The 19,375-nt window shown below is 35.6% G+C and overlaps 1 protein-coding gene across 6 annotated transcripts in view; it reads right to left on the minus strand.

Moving 5' to 3' along the window:
- LOC111080911 (gamma-tubulin complex component 2 homolog) overlaps positions 1-19,375 on the minus strand; it is a 34,754-nt gene that overhangs the window by 6,308 nt on the left and 9,071 nt on the right. The window contains exon 7 of one of the 6 annotated variants that reach the window (XM_041593439.1): positions 18,421-18,468. The exons of 2 other annotated variants lie outside the window; for them this stretch is intronic. In XM_041593439.1, coding sequence (XP_041449373.1) covers positions 18,421-18,468 — 48 coding nt within the window. Of the gene's footprint in view, positions 1-1,818; positions 1,879-11,151; positions 11,224-15,615; positions 15,745-18,420; positions 18,469-19,375 lie in introns of those variants that run through there. 3 more of the 6 variants (XM_041593442.1, XM_041593443.1, XM_041593441.1) reach the window with 3 other exon arrangements.

The following is a 19,375-nucleotide window of genomic DNA, read 5'->3' on the forward strand; positions in this document are numbered from 1 at the left end:
TGTGATCGATTTTCAGTCTACTTTTTATAGTTAATTGGGTTAAAGTTATAGTGCATACAACTTAGTTTTCAATCCCATTATACCTCCTGCCTTAAGTTTTTAGTCTAACTCTTAGGTCTCTTCTGGACCGAGCAATGATTTCTTCAACGCTTCAAAATCAAAAGTACCGCTATGTCCAAAAATTTCTTTCATCAACTTATTCGACATCCAAATTGAGCTTATGGGTGGTGACTTATTTAAATTATTTTGTTTTGTTTTTCTCATTTTTTTAAATTAATTTAACCCAGCGCTACTATTTCATTGAACAAAAGATATCATCATAACAGATATCTAAAGTCATGAAAAACAAGAGGATGGAATTCAAATGTAACGGAGTTTCTTCGAGTTTCTAATGCTTTAATTCCAGGCTTTCCGTAAAAGTATCGCATGTTCAATTTGAAAGATCTAGTCTCAAAAAGTTTATCTCAAAAAGAGTTTTGAAAGTAGTGCCCAGTTGCTGAATGAGTTGGATAATTGGTGAAATCTATTTAATATATTTTGATAACAATTATATCGTCATTAATCAGTTATTGGCAGTAAAAAACCTGCACAAGATTTTGCGAACTAGTTAACTAAATATATCAAACTCAGCTGAACTTCTTGATTTTCACCAATCGTTAATTTTGTAACAGTAACTAAAAAAAAAATACCTTATTATCAATATGAACTGGTTTCTAAGTTTCAATATTATTTGAAAAAACACGAATTAAATTTTTTATTTTTTTATGTATATTTAGCCAAAAATTTTTATTTTCTCTTCGTGGCAGCAAGCGCCAAACATTAAACTAAAAATTTGAAAATTGCATTGAAATGCAAAAATGATGATTTTTGTTCGGTATTTTTTACGAAATTTTGACTTTAAAAAATCAGGAAAAGTCGAAAAAAAATTATATCCTGTGTCCTCTATTTTTTATGTGTATAGGTGCATTAATTTGGCGTCGTTTAAGGTATCGCTCATTAAAATCTATGAAGAGACTTTGGAGCTAAAATTCGTTAACCAAACCTAAAAATGAAAAAAATTTACAAAAAATACCAGTTGGGCCCGCAACCTTCCAAAAGGTTTAAAAATGTGCCTGCCACAGATTTTCGTCCTTTGTGGGGCGCAAAGGGGCGGGCGAAATTTTGAAATACACTTGTAACAGTGTGATATCACATGAGCCTGGAAACCAAATTTGTTTGCCCTAGCTCTTATAGTCTCTGAGATCTAGGCGCTCAACAAGACGGACAGACAGATAGACAGACGGACAGACAGACAGACATTTTTTTTCCAGATTGCTGGTATTAATATTTTGATTTTATAGGATTTATTTCCAAGCCATTCTCTTTTGCCCATTTCTCTATTGTGGAAAGCATTTTGTTACACGTACTGACACATACATTTATATCGTTAACGCGACTGCTAACATAAATTTGGACGTCGTCAGCATATGGTACTTCACATTCGGACAAAACAGTAGGTAGATCATTAACATATATTGTAAATAATAAAGGGCCTAACACAGATCCCTGAGGGACTCCCCGCGTAAGCTTCATAAAACTGGAAACATTCGTACCTGAGACTACTGCCTGCAATCGATTTGTAAGATAGGACTTAACAAAGTTGACTGCGGTGTCTGAAAAATTGAATAGGTTCATCAATTTTGTGCAGAGTATGTTATGGTTTACGGAGTCAAATGCCTTACTATGGTCAAGAAGTGTTAAGAAAGTAACCCAGTTTTTGTCAAGTTGTTGTCGTATATCTTCCACAATATCCGTTATGGCATTTATACAACTTCGTTTTTTCCGAAACCCCGACTACTTTTGGCTAATCAGCGAGTTTTGAGTCAGAAAGTTTTCAATCTGTGAAGACATAAGATTTTCAAGAACTTTTGAGAGAAATGGAAGTATTGAAATGGGTCTGTAGTCATTGTTATGTTTTGGGATTGGTAAAATTTTTTCCTTTTTCCATACAGTCGGAAAGGAGGACGTAGTAATGGCGTTTTTAAGATATACGTGACGTGGGACAAAATCTTGGAAAGTAACATTTTTAAGAATTTTGGACTAATGTTATCTAAGACTCCAGCATTGGACTTCACTTTTAAGTATACATGCAAGGACATCACATTGATTGACACTCACAAAGCTAAAAAAACTATTATCACAGAGTGGGGTTGAATTCAGGTACATATTGCTTGTCGCTTCAGGTACACCTTTGACATTGACATCGTGATCTGTCTTCTGTTTACATTTCCCTATTCCCAAATTGTTCATTTCAGTCCACCTTTGCTTAATAGTGGAACAGTTCTGAAATTTAGATTAATAGAAGTCACACTAAGTAGATCGTGTACCCTTGGTAACCATTGCTCTTAATCGTTTGTATGTTAAACGGAATGCATATGTTTTATAACACTTTCATTTAAGAAAAGCATTATCTCTCTGATGCATTAGATTGGTCTTAGCTTGGCTACTTTGGTTTTTAGGGGAACAAACTTATTAAACAGGTACTCAATATTGTTTTTTAAAACACTCAATTGACAATTAAGAGAGTAATCAACATGAGGAGATTTATAATTGGAAGACCAGTACTATGCAATATATTCTAGTTCTAGTTCATTAAGGTCAATATTCTTATAGTCTCTATTCGTAAAGTAATCAGTTTTGTAATCTAAAGTCAAGTCATATGTCATAAAAATATGGTCATGTTTAGAAATAGCTGGTACTGATTCCTGATCATAGAGTAGGTCTTATTAGGGTCATTGATGAAAAAAATCTTTCGGACACACAAAAAGTAATCTAAACTCATCAATTTTCCTTAGCAAACTTTGTGCATTTATGTGGACAACTTTGAGACCATTTCGGTGTTTGCTAATTATTTTAAGAATGCAACCGGGTTTGGAACCACCTATATCACCAGTCATTTTTTAAATGAGAAATTATAAGGGGCGCAATCTCAATATCTGATGAACAATATATTAAATTTATGTGAACTATGTTATAATAAATGAATGGTATAAACTATCAAACTATATGTAACTATTAAATCTAAGAGTAATTGATTAAGAGTGAAAATTATTTAAGACGCCTACTGCGTCGTTTGATCCAGCCAAAGTTCCAGTGGGAGAGGCAGTGGATGAAACATAGAGAGGCTCGGCGGGTACGCCAGCTGGAGCTAGTAGCAAAAGCTCCTCCAAGCGTTCAATGCATTGAACGCCCTCTCTCCCATAACAGCGCACGTGCACAAGGCCGCGCCGCGTGAAGACTGCGGAGAGAATTCGGTGCTTCTTCATTCTCATGGCCTCTTTGTATATGAGGTAATGCTCTCTTAAAATCTGCTCGTTAACATAAATTGCAGCTTCAGAGTCAAAACCTACGATTGCAAGCTCAGTTGTCTCTTGCTCTCACGCCGGTATGACCCAATTATCCTGACAAGATTGATCTTCTCTCGGACGCTTTCTAATTTTATTAATATAACGAGATCCCGGATTCTTGGTGGTGGGGTCAGCTGGAGATTAAAAAAGAGCTTGTTAAAGATCGTCCAGCATCTCGACCCGTTCACCCAGTTGGTCTCTCTGAGATCGAAGATCGACCTCCTGCTCAAAGTTTATAACTCGGGCACCCATCTGCTTCACCTCACCAGCGATCGAGTCCAAGCGCTCGATAAGGCTGTTGAGGATGCGCTGCTCTGCTTCTCGGACGTGGGACGCAATTTGGTCCGTCTGCTCCTGGAAGCGAACTTTTAGCAGCTCCAGCACCTGTGACGAAAGGGCGTCGGAGCTCACTCACGGTTCCAGCATTATTCCGAGTGCGCTTTGTTGGCGGTGCAGTATAGGATGACATTGTTTTTGTTTTGTGTTTTCACTTGTTCTTTGAGCATGTTTTTCGGCGACTGCTCACTTATGCTTTGTTACAGTGTTTAGATGTGTGTGCAGTGATTTGACAGTGTTTTGTTTTTGTTTTTTTTTTTATCCTTTGGTTTTGGCTATTATTTGTAGTTAAATGTAGTTTGAGTTGTCGTTTGCATTTTTTTCCTATTTTTGATTGATTTTTGCAGGTTTAAGCCGATAATTTACGTTAAAAAGACGGAGCGACTCGGAAACAAGGTGTATACTCTTCTTATTTAAGCTGCTACATCTCGCCAAAGTTGCAAAAACTTTAAAAATGTCAAATAATTCTTTTATGAACAATACTTTAAATGACGCCTAATTGAAAAAAAATGAAAAAAAAATTCTGCACTAAAATCATCAATTTTGCGTTTGAAAGCTTAATATTTCCCAGACCGTACGCTGAAGATGCAAATTATTCAGGTCAAAATTATAGCTGATTGCAACCAGATGTAAGATACTTAAGTTATATGAAAAAGAGAAGTGCTACATCCGAAAATAACATACAAAAAATACCTTTTTTTTAGTTATTTAAAAAAAGTTCTGCCGTAAAAAAACACAAAGAACAATAAATTCTGATTAAATCTGTTCAAAAGCAATTTTTAATCTTCGCTCTTAGTGATCTGAACTGGAACTCTGGCATACCTTACCAGCACACCGATCTAGGCTAAAACTTTTTGGCCTAACCTCACTGCATCATTGCAGAATATGCAATGATGTGATGTTTGTGATCGATTTTCAGTCTACTTTTTATAGTTAATTGGGTTAAAGTTATAGTGCATACAACTTAGTTTTCAATCCCATTATACCTCCTGCCTTAAGTTTTTAGTCTAACTCTTAGGTCTCTTCTGGACCGAGCAATGATTTCTTCAACGCTTCAAAATCAAAAGTACCGCTATGTCCAAAAATTTCTTTCATCAACTTATTCGATATCCAAATTGAGCTTATGGGTGGTGACTTATTTAAATTATTTTGTTTTGTTTTTCTCATTTTTTTAAATTAATTTAACCCAGCGCTACTATTTCATTGAACAAAAGATATCATGACAGATATCATCATAACAGATATCTAAAGTCATGAAAAACAAGAGGATGGAATTCAAATGTAACGGAGTTTCTTCGAGTTTCTAATGCTTTAATTCCAGGCTTTCCGTAAAAGTATCGCATGTTCAATTTGAAAGATCTAGTCTCAAAAAGTTTATCTCAAAAAGAGTTTTGAAAGTAGTGCCCAGTTGCTGAATGAGTTGGATAATTGGTGAAATCTATTTAATATATTTTGATAACAATTATATCGTCATTAATCAGTTATTGGCAGTAAAAAACCTGCACAAGATTTTGCGAACTAGTTAACTAAATATATCAAACTCAGCTGAACTTCTTGATTTTCACCAATCGTTAATTTTGTAACAGTAACTAAAAAAAAAATACCTTATTATCAATATGAACTGGTTTCTAAGTTTCAATATTATTTGAAAAAACACGAATTAAATTTTTTATTTTTTTATGTATATTTAGCCAAAAATTTTTATTTTCTCTTCGTGGCAGCAACGCCCAAACATTAAACTAAAAATTTGAAAATTGCATTGAAATGCAAAAATGATGATTTTTGTTCGGTATTTTTTACGAAATTTTGACTTTAAAAAATCAGGAAAAGTCGAAAAAAAATTATATCCTGTGTCCTCTATTTTTTATGTGTATAGGTGCATTAATTTGGCGTCGTTTAAGGTATCGCTCATTAAAATCTATGAAGAGACTTTGGAGCTAAAATTCGTTAACCAAACCTAAAAATGAAAAAAATTTACAAAAAATACCAGTTGGGCCCGCAACCTTCCAAAAGGTTTAAAAATGTGCCTGCCACAGATTTTCGTCCTTTGTGGGGCGCAAAGGGGCGGGCGAAATTTTGAAATACACTTGTAACAGTGTGATATCACATGAGCCTGGAAACCAAATTTGTTTGCCCTAGCTCTTATAGTCTCTGAGATCTAGGCGCTCAACAAGACGGACAGACAGATAGACAGACGGACAGACAGACAGACATTTTTTTTCCAGATTGCTGGTATTAATATACAAACCAAACATTTTGATTTTATAGGATTTATTTCCAAGCCATTCTCTTTTGCCCATTTCTCTATTGTGGAAAGCATTTTGTTACACGTACTGACACATACATTTATATCGTTAACGCGACTGCTAACATAAATTTGGACGTCGTCAGCATATGGTACTTCACATTCGGACAAAACAGTAGGTAGATCATTAACATATATTGTAAATAATAAAGGGCCTAACACAGATCCCTGAGGGACTCCCCGCGTAAGCTTCATAAAACTGGAAACATTCGTACCTGAGACTACTGCCTGCAATCGATTTGTAAGATAGGACTTAACAAAGTTGACTGCGGTGTCTGAAAAATTGAATAGGTTCATCAATTTTGTGCAGAGTATGTTATGGTTTACGGAGTCAAATGCCTTACTATGGTCAAGAAGTGTTAAGAAAGTAACCCAGTTTTTGTCAAGTTGTTGTCGTATATCTTCCACAATATCCGTTATGGCACTTATACAACTTCGTTTTTTCCGAAACCCCGACTACTTTTGGCTAATCAGCGAGTTTTTAGTCAGAAAGTTTTCAATCTGTGAAGACATAAGATTTTCAAGAACTTTTGAGAGAAATGGAAGTATTGAAATGGGTCTGTAGTCATTGTTATGTTTTGGGATTGGTAAAATTTTTTCCTTTTTCCATACAGTCGGAAAGGAGGACGTAGTAATGGCGTTTTTAAGATATACGTGACGTGGGACAAAATCTTGGAAAGTAACATTTTTAAGAATTTTGGACTAATGTTATCTAAGACTCCAGCATTGGACTTCACTTTTAAGTAAACATGCAAGGACATAACATTGATTGACACTCACAAAGCTAAAAAAACTATTATCACAGAGTGGGGTTGAATTCAGGTACATATTGCTTGTCGCTTCAGGTACACCTTTGACATTGACATCGTGATCTGTCTTCTGTTTACATTTCCCTATTCCCAAATTGTTCATTTCAGTCCACCTTTGCTTAATAGTGGAACAGTTCTGAAATTTAGATTAATAGAAGTCACACTAAGTAGATCGTGTACCCTTGGTAACCATTGCTCTTAATCGTTTGTATGTTAAACGGAATGCATATGTTTTATAACACTTTCATTTAAGAAAAGCATTATCTCTCTGATGCATTAGATTGGTCTTAGCTTGGCTACTTTGGTTTTTAGGGGAACAAACTTATTAAACAGGTACTCAATATTGTTTTTTAAAACACTCAATTGACAATTAAGAGAGTAATCAACATGAGGAGATTTATAATTGGAAGACCAGTACTATGCAATATATTCTAGTTCTAGTTCATTAAGGTCAATATTCTTATAGTCTCTATTCGTAAAGTAATCAGTTTTGTAATCTAAAGTCAAGTCATATGTCATAAAAATATGGTCATGTTTAGAAATAGCTGGTACTGATTCCTGATCATAGAGTAGGTCTTATTAGGGTCATTGATGAAAAAAATCTTTCGGACACACAAAAAGTAATCTAAACTCATCAATTTTCCTTAGCAAACTTTGTGCATTTATGTGGACAACTTTGAGACCATTTCGGTGTTTGCTAATTATTTTAAGAATGCAACCGGGTTTGGAACCACCTATATCACCAGTCATTTTTTAAATGAGAAATTATAAGGGGCGCAATCTCAATATCTGATGAACAATATATTAAATTTATGTGAACTATGTTATAATAAATGAATGGTATAAACTATCAAACTATATGTAACTATTAAATCTAAGAGTAATTGATTAAGAGTGAAAATTATTTAAGACGCCTGCTGCGTCGTTTGATCCAGCCAAAGTTCCAGTGGGAGAGGCAGTGGATGAAACATAGAGAGGCTCGGCGGGTACGCCAGCTGGAGCTAGTAGCAAAAGCTCCTCCAAGCGTTCAATGCATTGAACGCCCTCTCTCCCATAACAGCGCACGTGCACAAGGCCGCGCCACGTGAAGACTGCGGAGAGAATTCGGTGCTTCTTCATTCTCATGGCCTCTTTGTATATGAGGTAATGCTCTCTTAAAATCTGCTCGTTAACATAAATTGCAGCTTCAGAGTCAAAACCTACGATTGCAAGCTCAGTTGTCTCTTGCTCTCACGCCGGTATGACCCAATTATCCTGAGAAGATTGATCTTCTCTCGGACGTTTTCTAATTTTATTAATATAACGAGATCCCGGATTCTTGGTGGTGGGGTCAGCTGGAGATTAAAAAAGAGCTTGTTAAAGATCGTCCAGCATCTCGACCCGTTCACCCAGTTGGTCTCTCTGAGATCGAAGATCGACCTCCTGCTCAAAGTTTATAACTCGGGCACCCATCTGCTTCACCTCACCAGCGATCGAGTCCAAGCGCTCGATAAGGCTGTTGAGGATGCGCTGCTCTGCTTCTCGGACGTGGGACGCAATTTGGTCCGTCTGCTCCTGGAAGCGAACTTTTAGCAGCTCCAGCACCTGTGACGAAAAGGGCGTCGGAGCTCACTCACGGTTCCAGCATTATTCCGAGTGCGCTTTGTTGGCGGTGCAGTATAGGATGACATTGTTTTTGTTTTGTGTTTTCACTTGTTCTTTGAGCATGTTTTTCGGCGACTTCTCACTTATGCTTTGTTACAGTGTTTAGATGTGTGTGCAGTGATTTGACAGTGTTTTGTTTGATTTTTGCAGGTTTAAGCCGATAATTTACGTTAAAAAGACGGAGCGACTCGGAAACAAGGTGTATACTCTTCTTATTTAAGCTGCTACATCTCGCCAAAGTTGCAAAAACTTTAAAAATGTCAAATAATTCTTTTATGAACAATACTTTAAATGACGCCTAATTGAAAAAAAATGAAAAAAAAATTCTGCACTAAAATCATCAATTTTGCGTTTGAAAGCTTAATATTTCCCAGACCGTACGCTGAAGATGCAAATTATTCAGGTCAAAATTATAGCTGATTGCAACCAGATGTAAGATACTTAAGTTATATGAAAAAGAGAAGTGCTACATCCGAAAATAACATACAAAAAATACCTTTTTTTTAGTTATTTAAAAAAAGTTCTGCCGTAAAAAAACACAAAGAACAATAAATTCTGATTAAATCTGTTCAAAAGCAATTTTTAATCTTCGCTCTTAGTGATCTGAACTGGAACTCTGGCATACTCTTACCAGCACACCGATCTAGGCTAAAACTTTTTGGCCTAACCTCACTGCATCATTGCAGAATATGCAATGATGTGATGTTTTTACACAAGCTACTTCTAGGAAATGCGGACTCTCAATAGGTATCTACCTATATACAGTTGTGGGGGGGACTTCTTGCATTCAAATAATGTTTAATCAACCGTCTACGAACTGTCACATCACTGGCAGAGCGAGTTTTTATATACAAAATCGATTTTCAGTCTACTTTTTATAGTTAATTGGGTTAAAGTTATAGTGCATACAACTTAGTTTTCAATCCCATTATACCTCCTGCCTTAAGTTTTTAGTCTAACTCTTAGGTCTCTTCTGGACCGAGCAATGATTTCTTCAACGCTTCAAAATCAAAAGTACCGCTATGTCCAAAAATTTCTTTCATCAACTTATTCGATATCCAAATTGAGCTTATGGGTGGTGACTTATTTAAATTATTTTGTTTTGTTTTTCTCATTTTTTTAAATCAATTTAACCCAGCGCTACTATTTCATTGAACAAAAAGATATCATGACAGATATCATCATAACAGATATCTAAAGTCATGAAAAACAAGAGGATGGAATTCAAATGTAACGGAGTTTCTTCGAGTTTCTAATGCTTTAATTCCAGGCTTTCCGTAAAAGTATCGCATGTTCAATTTGAAAGATCTAGTCTCAAAAAGTTTATCTCAAAAAGAGTTTTGAAAGTAGTGCCCAGTTGCTGAATGAGTTGGATAATTGGTGAAATCTATTTAATATATTTTGATAACAATTATATCGTCATTAATCAGTTATTGGCAGTAAAAAACCTGCACAAGATTTTGCGAACTAGTTAACTAAATATATCAAACTCAGCTGAACTTCTTGATTTTCACCAATCGTTAATTTTGTAACAGTAACTAAAAAAAAAATACCTTATTATCAATATGAACTGGTTTCTAAGTTTCAATATTATTTGAAAAAACACGAATTAAATTTTTTATTTTTTTATGTATATTTAGCCAAAAATTTTTATTTTCTCTTCGTGGCAGCAACGCCCAAACATTAAACTAAAAATTTGAAAATTGCATTGAAATGCAAAAATGATGATTTTTGTTCGGTATTTTTTACGAAATTTTGACTTTAAAAAATCAGGAAAAGTCGAAAAAAAATTATATCCTGTGTCCTCTATTTTTTATGTGTATAGGTGCATTAATTTGGCGTCGTTTAAGGTATCGCTCATTAAAATCTATGAAGAGACTTTGGAGCTAAAATTCGTTAACCAAACCTAAAAATGAAAAAAATTTACAAAAAATACCAGTTGGGCCCGCAACCTTCCAAAAGGTTTAAAAATGTGCCTGCCACAGATTTTCGTCCTTTGTGGGGCGCAAAGGGGCGGGCGAAATTTTGAAATACACTTGTAACAGTGTGATATCACATGAGCCTGGAAACCAAATTTGTTTGCCCTAGCTCTTATAGTCTCTGAGATCTAGGCGCTCAACAAGACGGACAGACAGATAGACAGACGGACAGACAGACAGACATTTTTTTTCCAGATTGCTGGTATTAATATTTTGATTTTATAGGATTTATTTCCAAGCCATTCTCTTTTGCCCATTTCTCTATTGTGGAAAGCATTTTGTTACACGTACTGACACATACATTTATATCGTTAACGCGACTGCTAACATAAATTTGGACGTCATCAGCATATGGTACTTCACATTCGGACAAAACAGTAGGTAGATCATTAACATATATTGTAAATAATAAAGGGCCTAACACAGATCCCTGAGGGACTCCCCGCGTAAGCTTCATAAAACTGGAAACATTCGTACCTGAGACTACTGCCTGCAATCGATTTGTAAGATAGGACTTAACAAAGTTGACTGCGGTGTCTGAAAAATTGAATAGGTTCATCAATTTTGTGCAGAGTATGTTATGGTTTACGGAGTCAAATGCCTTACTATGGTCAAGAAGTGTTAAGAAAGTAACCCAGTTTTTGTCAAGTTGTTGTCGTATATCTTCCACAATATCCGTTATGGCACTTATACAACTTCGGTTTTTTCCGAAACCCCGACTACTTTTGGCTAATCAGCGAGTTTTTAGTCAGAAAGTTTTCAATCTGTGAAGACATAAGATTTTCAAGAACTTTTGAGAGAAATGGAAGTATTGAAATGGGTCTGTAGTCATTGTTATGTTTTGGGATTGGTAAAATTTTTTCCTTTTTCCATACAGTCGGAAAGGAGGACGTAGTAATGGCGTTTTTAAGATATACGTGACGTGGGACAAAATCTTGGAAAGTAACATTTTTAAGAATTTTGGACTAATGTTATCTAAGACTCCAGCATTGGACTTCACTTTTAAGTAAACATGCAAGGACATAACATTGATTGACACTCACAAAGCTAAAAAAACTATTATCACAGAGTGGGGTTGAATTCAGGTACATATTGCTTGTCGCTTCAGGTACACCTTTGACATTGACATCGTGATCTGTCTTCTGTTTACATTTCCCTATTCCCAAATTGTTCATTTCAGTCCACCTTTGCTTAATAGTGGAACAGTTCTGAAATTTAGATTAATAGAAGTCACACTAAGTAGATCGTGTACCCTTGGTAACCATTGCTCTTAATCGTTTGTATGTTAAACGGAATGCATATGTTTTATAACACTTTCATTTAAGAAAAGCATTATCTCTCTGATGCATTAGATTGGTCTTAGCTTGGCTACTTTGGTTTTTAGGGGAACAAACTTATTAAACAGGTACTCAATATTGTTTTTTAAAACACTCAATTGACAATTAAGAGAGTAATCAACATGAGGAGATTTATAATTGGAAGACCAGTACTATGCAATATATTCTAGTTCTAGTTCATTAAGGTCAATATTCTTATAGTCTCTATTCGTAAAGTAATCAGTTTTGTAATCTAAAGTCAAGTCATATGTCATAAAAATATGGTCATGTTTAGAAATAGCTGGTACTGATTCCTGATCATAGAGTAGGTCTTATTAGGGTCATTGATGAAAAAAATCTTTCGGACACACAAAAGTAATCTAAACTCATCAATTTTCCTTAGCAAACTTTGTGCATTTATGTGGACAACTTTGAGACCATTTCGGTGTTTGCTAATTATTTTAAGAATGCAACCGGGTTTGGAACCACCTATATCACCAGTCATTTTTTAAATGAGAAATTATAAGGGGCGCAATCTCAATATCTGATGAACAATATATTAAATTTATGTGAACTATGTTATAATAAATGAATGGTATAAACTATCAAACTATATGTAACTATTAAATCTAAGAGTAATTGATTAAGAGTGAAAATTATTTAAGACGCCTGCTGCGTCGTTTGATCCAGCCAAAGTTCCAGTGGGAGAGGCAGTGGATGAAACATAGAGAGGCTCGGCGGGTACGCCAGCTGGAGCTAGTAGCAAAAGCTCCTCCAAGCGTTCAATGCATTGAACGCCCTCTCTCCCATAACAGCGCACGTGCACAAGGCCGCGCCACGTGAAGACTGCGGAGAGAATTCGGTGCTTCTTCATTCTCATGGCCTCTTTGTATATGAGGTAATGCTCTCTTAAAATCTGCTCGTTAACATAAATTGCAGCTTCAGAGTCAAAACCTACGATTGCAAGCTCAGTTGTCTCTTGCTCTCACGCCGGTATGACCCAATTATCCTGAGAAGATTGATCTTCTCTCGGACGTTTTCTAATTTTATTAATATAACGAGATCCCGGATTCTTGGTGGTGGGGTCAGCTGGAGATTAAAAAAGAGCTTGTTAAAGATCGTCCAGCATCTCGACCCGTTCACCCAGTTGGTCTCTCTGAGATCGAAGATCGACCTCCTGCTCAAAGTTTATAACTCGGGCACCCATCTGCTTCACCTCACCAGCGATCGAGTCCAAGCGCTCGATAAGGCTGTTGAGGATGCGCTGCTCTGCTTCTCGGACGTGGGACGCAATTTGGTCCGTCTGCTCCTGGAAGCGAACCTTTAGCAGCTCCAGCACCTGTGACGAAAGGGCGTCGGAGAGTCGCTCACTCGCGGTTCCAGCATTATTCTGTTTTTGTTTTTTTGTATCCTTTGGTTTTGGCTATTATTTGTAGTTAAATGTAGTTTGAGTTGTCGTTTGCATTTTTTTTCCTATTTTTGATTGATTTTTGCAGGTTTAAACCGATAATTTACGTTAAAAAGACGACTCGGAAACAATGTGTATACTCTTCTTATTTAAGCTGCTACATCTCGCCAAAGTTGCAAAAACTTTAAAAATGTCAAAAAATTCTTTTATGAACAATACTTTAAATGACGCCTAATTGATGCAACTTAATACAAAAAATATAAGTACATAGGATATAACTTTTTTTCGACTTTATGAAAAAAAAATTCTGCACTAAAATCATCAATTTTGCGTTTGAAAGCTTAATATTTCCCAGACCGTACGCTGAAGCTGCAAATTGTTCAGGTCAAAATTATAGCTGATTGCAACCAGATGTAAGATACTTAAGTTATATGAAAAAGAGAAGTGCTACATCCGAAAATAACATACAAAAAATACCTTTCTTTTAGTTATTTAAAAAAAGTTCTGCCGTAAAAAAACACAAAGAACAATAAATTCTGATTAAATCTGTTCAAAAGCAATTTTTAATCTTCGCTCTTAGTGATCTGAACTGGAACTCTGGCATACTCTTACCAGCACACCGATCTAGGCTAAAACTTTTTGGCCTAACCTCACTGCATCATTGCAGAATATGCAATGATGTGATGTTTTTACACAAGCTACTTCTAGGAAATGCGGACTCTCAATAGGTATCTACCTATATACAGTTGTGGGGGGGACTTCTTGCATTCAAATAATGTTTAATCAACCGTCTACGAACTGTCACATCACTGGCAGAGCGAGTTTTTATATACAAAATCGATTTTCAGTCTACTTTTTATAGTTAATTGGGTTAAAGTTATAGTGCATACAACTTAGTTTTCAATCCCATTATACCTCCTGCCTTAAGTTTTTAGTCTAACTCTTAGGTCTCTTCTGGACCGAGCAATGATTTCTTCAACGCTTCAAAATCAAAAGTACCGCTATGTCCAAAAATTTCTTTCATCAACTTATTCGATATCCAAATTGAGCTTATGGGTGGTGACTTATTTAAATTATTTTGTTTTGTTTTTCTCATTTTTTTAAATTAATTTAACCCAGCGCTTCTATTTCATTGAACAAAAGATATCATGACAGATATCATCATAACAGATATCTAAAGTCATGAAAAACAAGAGGATGGAATTCAAATGTAACGGAGTTTCTTCGAGTTTCTAATTCTTTAATTCCAGGCTTTCCGTATAAGATCTAGTCTCAAAAAGTCTATCTCAAAAAGAGTTTTGAAAGTAGTGCCCAGTTGCTGAATGAGTTGGATAATTGGTGAAATCTATTTAATATATTTTGATAACAATTATATCGTCATTAATCAGTTATTGGCAGTAAAAAACCTGCACAAGATTTTGCGAACTAGTTAACTAAATATATCAAACTCAGCTGAACTTCTTGATTTTCACCAATCGTTAATTTTTTAACAGTAACTAAAAAAAAAAATACCTTATTATCAATATGAACTGGTTTCTAAGTTTCAATATTATTTGAAAAAACACGAATTAAATTTTTTATTTTTTTATGTATATTTAGCCAAAAATTTTTATTTTCTCTTCGTGGCAGCAACGCCCAAACATTAAACTAAAAATTTGAAAAAAATTTTATAATTTTATTGAATAACAATGAATAGAATTGGGGGGTGTCCACTTGAAAAAACAGAAAAAAAATTGTTGGTCAAATTTTGGCCCAGCCTACTGTATATACATATAAACAAAATTAGGTTTCTCTAGTTCTTATAGTCTCTGAGAACGAGGAGCTCATCAACACGGACAGTATCTATCTATCTACCTATATATATAGATACACTACTGGTCAAAATAATAAGTACAGAGGCATCGTGCTGAGTTTTTATGAAATATCTCGAATGTTTTTGAATTTATGACTGCCAACTGTTTATATTTTTAAAGATTACAGTTTTGCCAAACATTTTAATCAAAAATGAAAGTTGTGAGCACCCTTAAGTTAATTCTAAGCTTAAATTTGCGCTGGCTGTGCATATTTAATGTGGGCAAAATAATAAGTACACTGGAGGTATTTATGAATTTTTAAGGATTTATTTGGGATTTGGTCAAAGGATTGTTGGTTTTTATTGACTTCTTGCATATTAAAGTACATGAGAGTTAAAAAAATTTCACTATATGGGCCAAAAAAGCATTGTTCTGCTGAGGAAGTGATGATTGTCTTGAATCTTAAAAAATAAGGGAAAAGTCTTCGGGAAACTGCGAAAAGTCTTTGACGCTCGGTATATTTGGATCAGAATGCCTTAAATTTAAGGACACCCGCATCGCCAGTCTTATACAAAATTATGCGTTCAAGTCCTACAAAGCCATTTCCGCTCAAATTGGCAATGAAATATCATCTCAGGCCGTTCCTCGTAGGCGTCAATATTCAGAATTATCAGAATGTATAGCCCGAAATTTACTCCGAGAAAACAAATTTGGAGATGAGGCAAAAATTTGGCGAAACAAATTTTGCATGCTCTGAGCCAGATGGGTCTGAAAAATGAAATAATATATTATAGAGCGACTAAACAAAACCAAATATTTTTGGTAATGACTACAGGAGATGTGTACGACGCCCCAAAGGCAAATAATTCGACGTCCAGTACAAAAAAAAATGTTTAACCACCGAGGCGGTTGCCTTATGGTCTCGGGCTGTTTTTTTTTTTGCATGGCGTTGAACCAATACATCGTAAAAATGATCCTATGACCAAATTCAGGTATAAAAACATATTGACTAACATGATGCAACCATATGCTAAGGAAAACATGTCCTTGAGGTGGGTCTTTCAACAGGACAACGACTAAAAACACACCGCAAGGCTGGTCAAGGCTTGGTTTACGGAGGGCAAGGTAAACGTTTTGAATTGGCCAAGTCAATCTTCTGACTAAAACCCAATATACAACCTATGGGGAGACTTAAAACGTCGCGTTGGCACAAATACATTTCGAAACTCCGAAGAACTGTGAGAATTTGTCCCAAAAACTTGGTATAAGATTCCAGTAGACTTGGCGCAAAATTATTGCTGGTATGCCAAAAATAATCGCCAAAGCTAAAGAAAATAAGGGTGGTTATATCAGATAATATCGAAGGATTACTAATAATAAGAAAAAATTGATGAGAAACCCTTCATTTGAAGCGAAAATTGCGTATGTTAAATTTTTTATATTCTACTGTAGGTTAGTAATCTTAAAGTTAAGTGAATTTTTTCTTGCTGTTTTTTAAAAAAGTTTTACTTATTATTTTGACCAGTAGTGTATATACATATAAGAACTACAGCAACCAAATTTTTTTTCTAGACAGGTTTTTTTAATTCCTTCCAGACGTACCCGTATTTTCCGACCTATCCGCTTACCCTTACATAGGTAAAACTACGCCGGTCATGAACCTTTCAGGGGCTACCGGGTATAAAAACGGCACATCCCCAGACTTTACTGTCCATGTTTTACCACAAATTTGTATACCCTTACTCGAAGTCAAAGTGGATGTGTGTAACGCACAGAAAGAAACATTTCCGACCCCATCAAGTATGTATATTCTTGATCAGTATCAGTAGCCGTCCTAGCACCTAGTTCTAAGAGACTATAAGAACTAGAGAAACCAAATTTTGTTTCCAGACTCATGTTATATCACACTGTTACAAGTGTATTTCAAAATTTCGCACCGCCTCCAAAAAAATATTAAAATCTGTGACACCCACAATTTTGAAGATAAGAGAAATCGGAATAAGAGAATAACCATATCTATCAGATTGCCGTATCTGGATAAAATCGGATCATTATTATAGCCAAAATGAAGAAATTTATTTTCAGTTGATATCCCACCCCTTTCCAGCGCTAGCTCATTCTCTCTCTCGCTCACACACTCTGCCTCGAGAAGTGTGCTCCTTCTGGTGGAGGAGATGTAAAATCTACATTAGCCTGGGCCAAATTTTTTTTCGAAATTCAAACGGGATACCCCCTAGTTTTGTTACCTTGGATTTAACAATAATTTACATGTTTTTATTTATTTTTTTTATATATTTTTTAACAGGTTGCGAATTTTACAAACAAATTTAATAAAGAAAATTAAAAAAAAAAATTTTTGCTGAATGAGTTGGATAATTGGTGAAATCTATTGCATATATGTATATTGATACCATTCATTTCCTCATTAATCAGTTTTTGGCAGTAAAAACCTGCAAAAGTTTTTGCGAACTAGTTAACAAAATATATCAACCTCAGATGAATTTCTTGATTTTCACCAATCGTTAATTTTTTAACAGTAACTTAAAAAACGAGAAGGCACGTGTGAGTCGCTTCTGGGGACGCGACTCTACTTATACCCGTACTCAGTCAGCATATACATTTTTGAGCACAAGATTTTTAGAATTAAAAAAAAAAAATTTTACATTTTACATTTTTTGCTACATCTGTTATCTACATCTACATATATTATGTACATATATTCTACATCTAACATGTATATTCTACATGTACCATTTAGATTCTACATCTCCTCCGCTAGGGGTTGCTCGCGCACTGAACGCGGCAGAGTGTGCGAGCGAGAAGGAAAATGAGTTGCGTTGTCGTTGGCTGGAGGGGGCAGGGAAAGCAACTGAAAATGAATTTCTTCATTCTGGCTATAATTATGATCCGATCTTATTCAGATTCGGCAATCTGGTAGATATGGCCATTCTCTACGATACTGCGTTTCTAGTTTTATCGTATCTTTAAAATTGTGCCTGCCACAGATTTTCGTCCTTTGTGGGGGCGGAAGGAGGCGGGGCGAAATTTTGAAATACACTTGTAGCAGTGTGATATCACATGAGTCTGGAAACCAAATTTGGTTACCCTAACTCGTATAGCCTCTGAGATCCAGGCGCTCAACAAGACGGACGGATGGACGGACAGACGGACGGATGGACGGACAGACGGACGGACGGACGGACAGACAGACATGGCTATATCGACTCGGCTATTGATGCTGATCAAGAATATATATACTTTATGGGGTCGGAAACGTTTCCTTCTCTGCGTTACACACATCCACTTTTACCACAAATCTAATATACCCCTTAACTCTTTTTTGAGTACGGGTATAAAAATACCTTATCAATATGACCTAGTTTCTAGCTCTCAATATTATTTGAAAAAACAGACGAATTCGATTTTTTTTTAATGTATATTTACCCAAACATTTGTATTTTCTTTTCGTGGTAGCAACTCCCAAACATTAAACTAAAAACGTGAAAAATATTGTATAATTTTATTGAATAACAAAGAACAGAATTGGGGGGTGTCCACTTGAAAAAACAAAAAAAAGTCTAATCTACAATCTTTTTTCTAGCTCTAATCTAATCTAGCTAAAAGTTCCACATAAATCATGTCTGAGTACGGGTATAAATGTATAGTAGCAGACACTGCAGTAACTCACAACATTTCTTGTCTTTTTTTTTTTTTTACTCTGAATGGATTCGGTAAAAACCTCTCACTTTTATTAATTTTATTCGTACTTCTTCGTTTAAATATAGATATTGCTTGCGAGTTTTCGTGAGCGCACTCATTTACCCAAACTCTATCGGCGTAGCATTTTTAATTTTTTTGTTTGTTTTTTTTTCTACGTAAACAATTATCCCAGACAATAAAGAACAACTACTTAACGTACTGTTACTGTTGATTAGCAACTTTTGTTAATGGTCAAGGACAATTTCTATTTACTTCGTTAGGTCAGGTATCTTGTGGCTTGCGCGTTAATAATGTCACCGATTGAGGAAACTCCAAAGTCTTTGGCGATGTCTCTATTACGGACATACCATTCAGCACCACAGATCCTTCGAAGGGTCTTGTTCTGAAACACCTTGATCCTGCCAAGGTTCGTTTTCGCTGCGATACTATAAACCTGGATGCCATACGTACATGCAGTCGCCAGGATTACCTTATACATGCGGATCTTGTGTGCCAGGCTGAGCTTGTTGTTAGGCTTCAGAAGCCAGTAGAGTTTTATAGCCTTGCTTTCCAAGGCGTTTCTGACTATCCTTGTGTGACTGGCAAAGGTCAGGCGGGTGTCCAGCGTGATTCCCAGGTACCTATGTTCCTTCCGCTGCTCCAACAGCTCGACATGAAGAAAGAACCCACGTTCCTTTCT

The sequence above is a fragment of the Drosophila obscura genome, unplaced genomic scaffold (assembly GCF_018151105.1).
Source record: "Drosophila obscura isolate BZ-5 IFL unplaced genomic scaffold, ASM1815110v1 contig_188, whole genome shotgun sequence".
NCBI lineage: Eukaryota > Metazoa > Arthropoda > Insecta > Diptera > Drosophilidae > Drosophila > Drosophila obscura.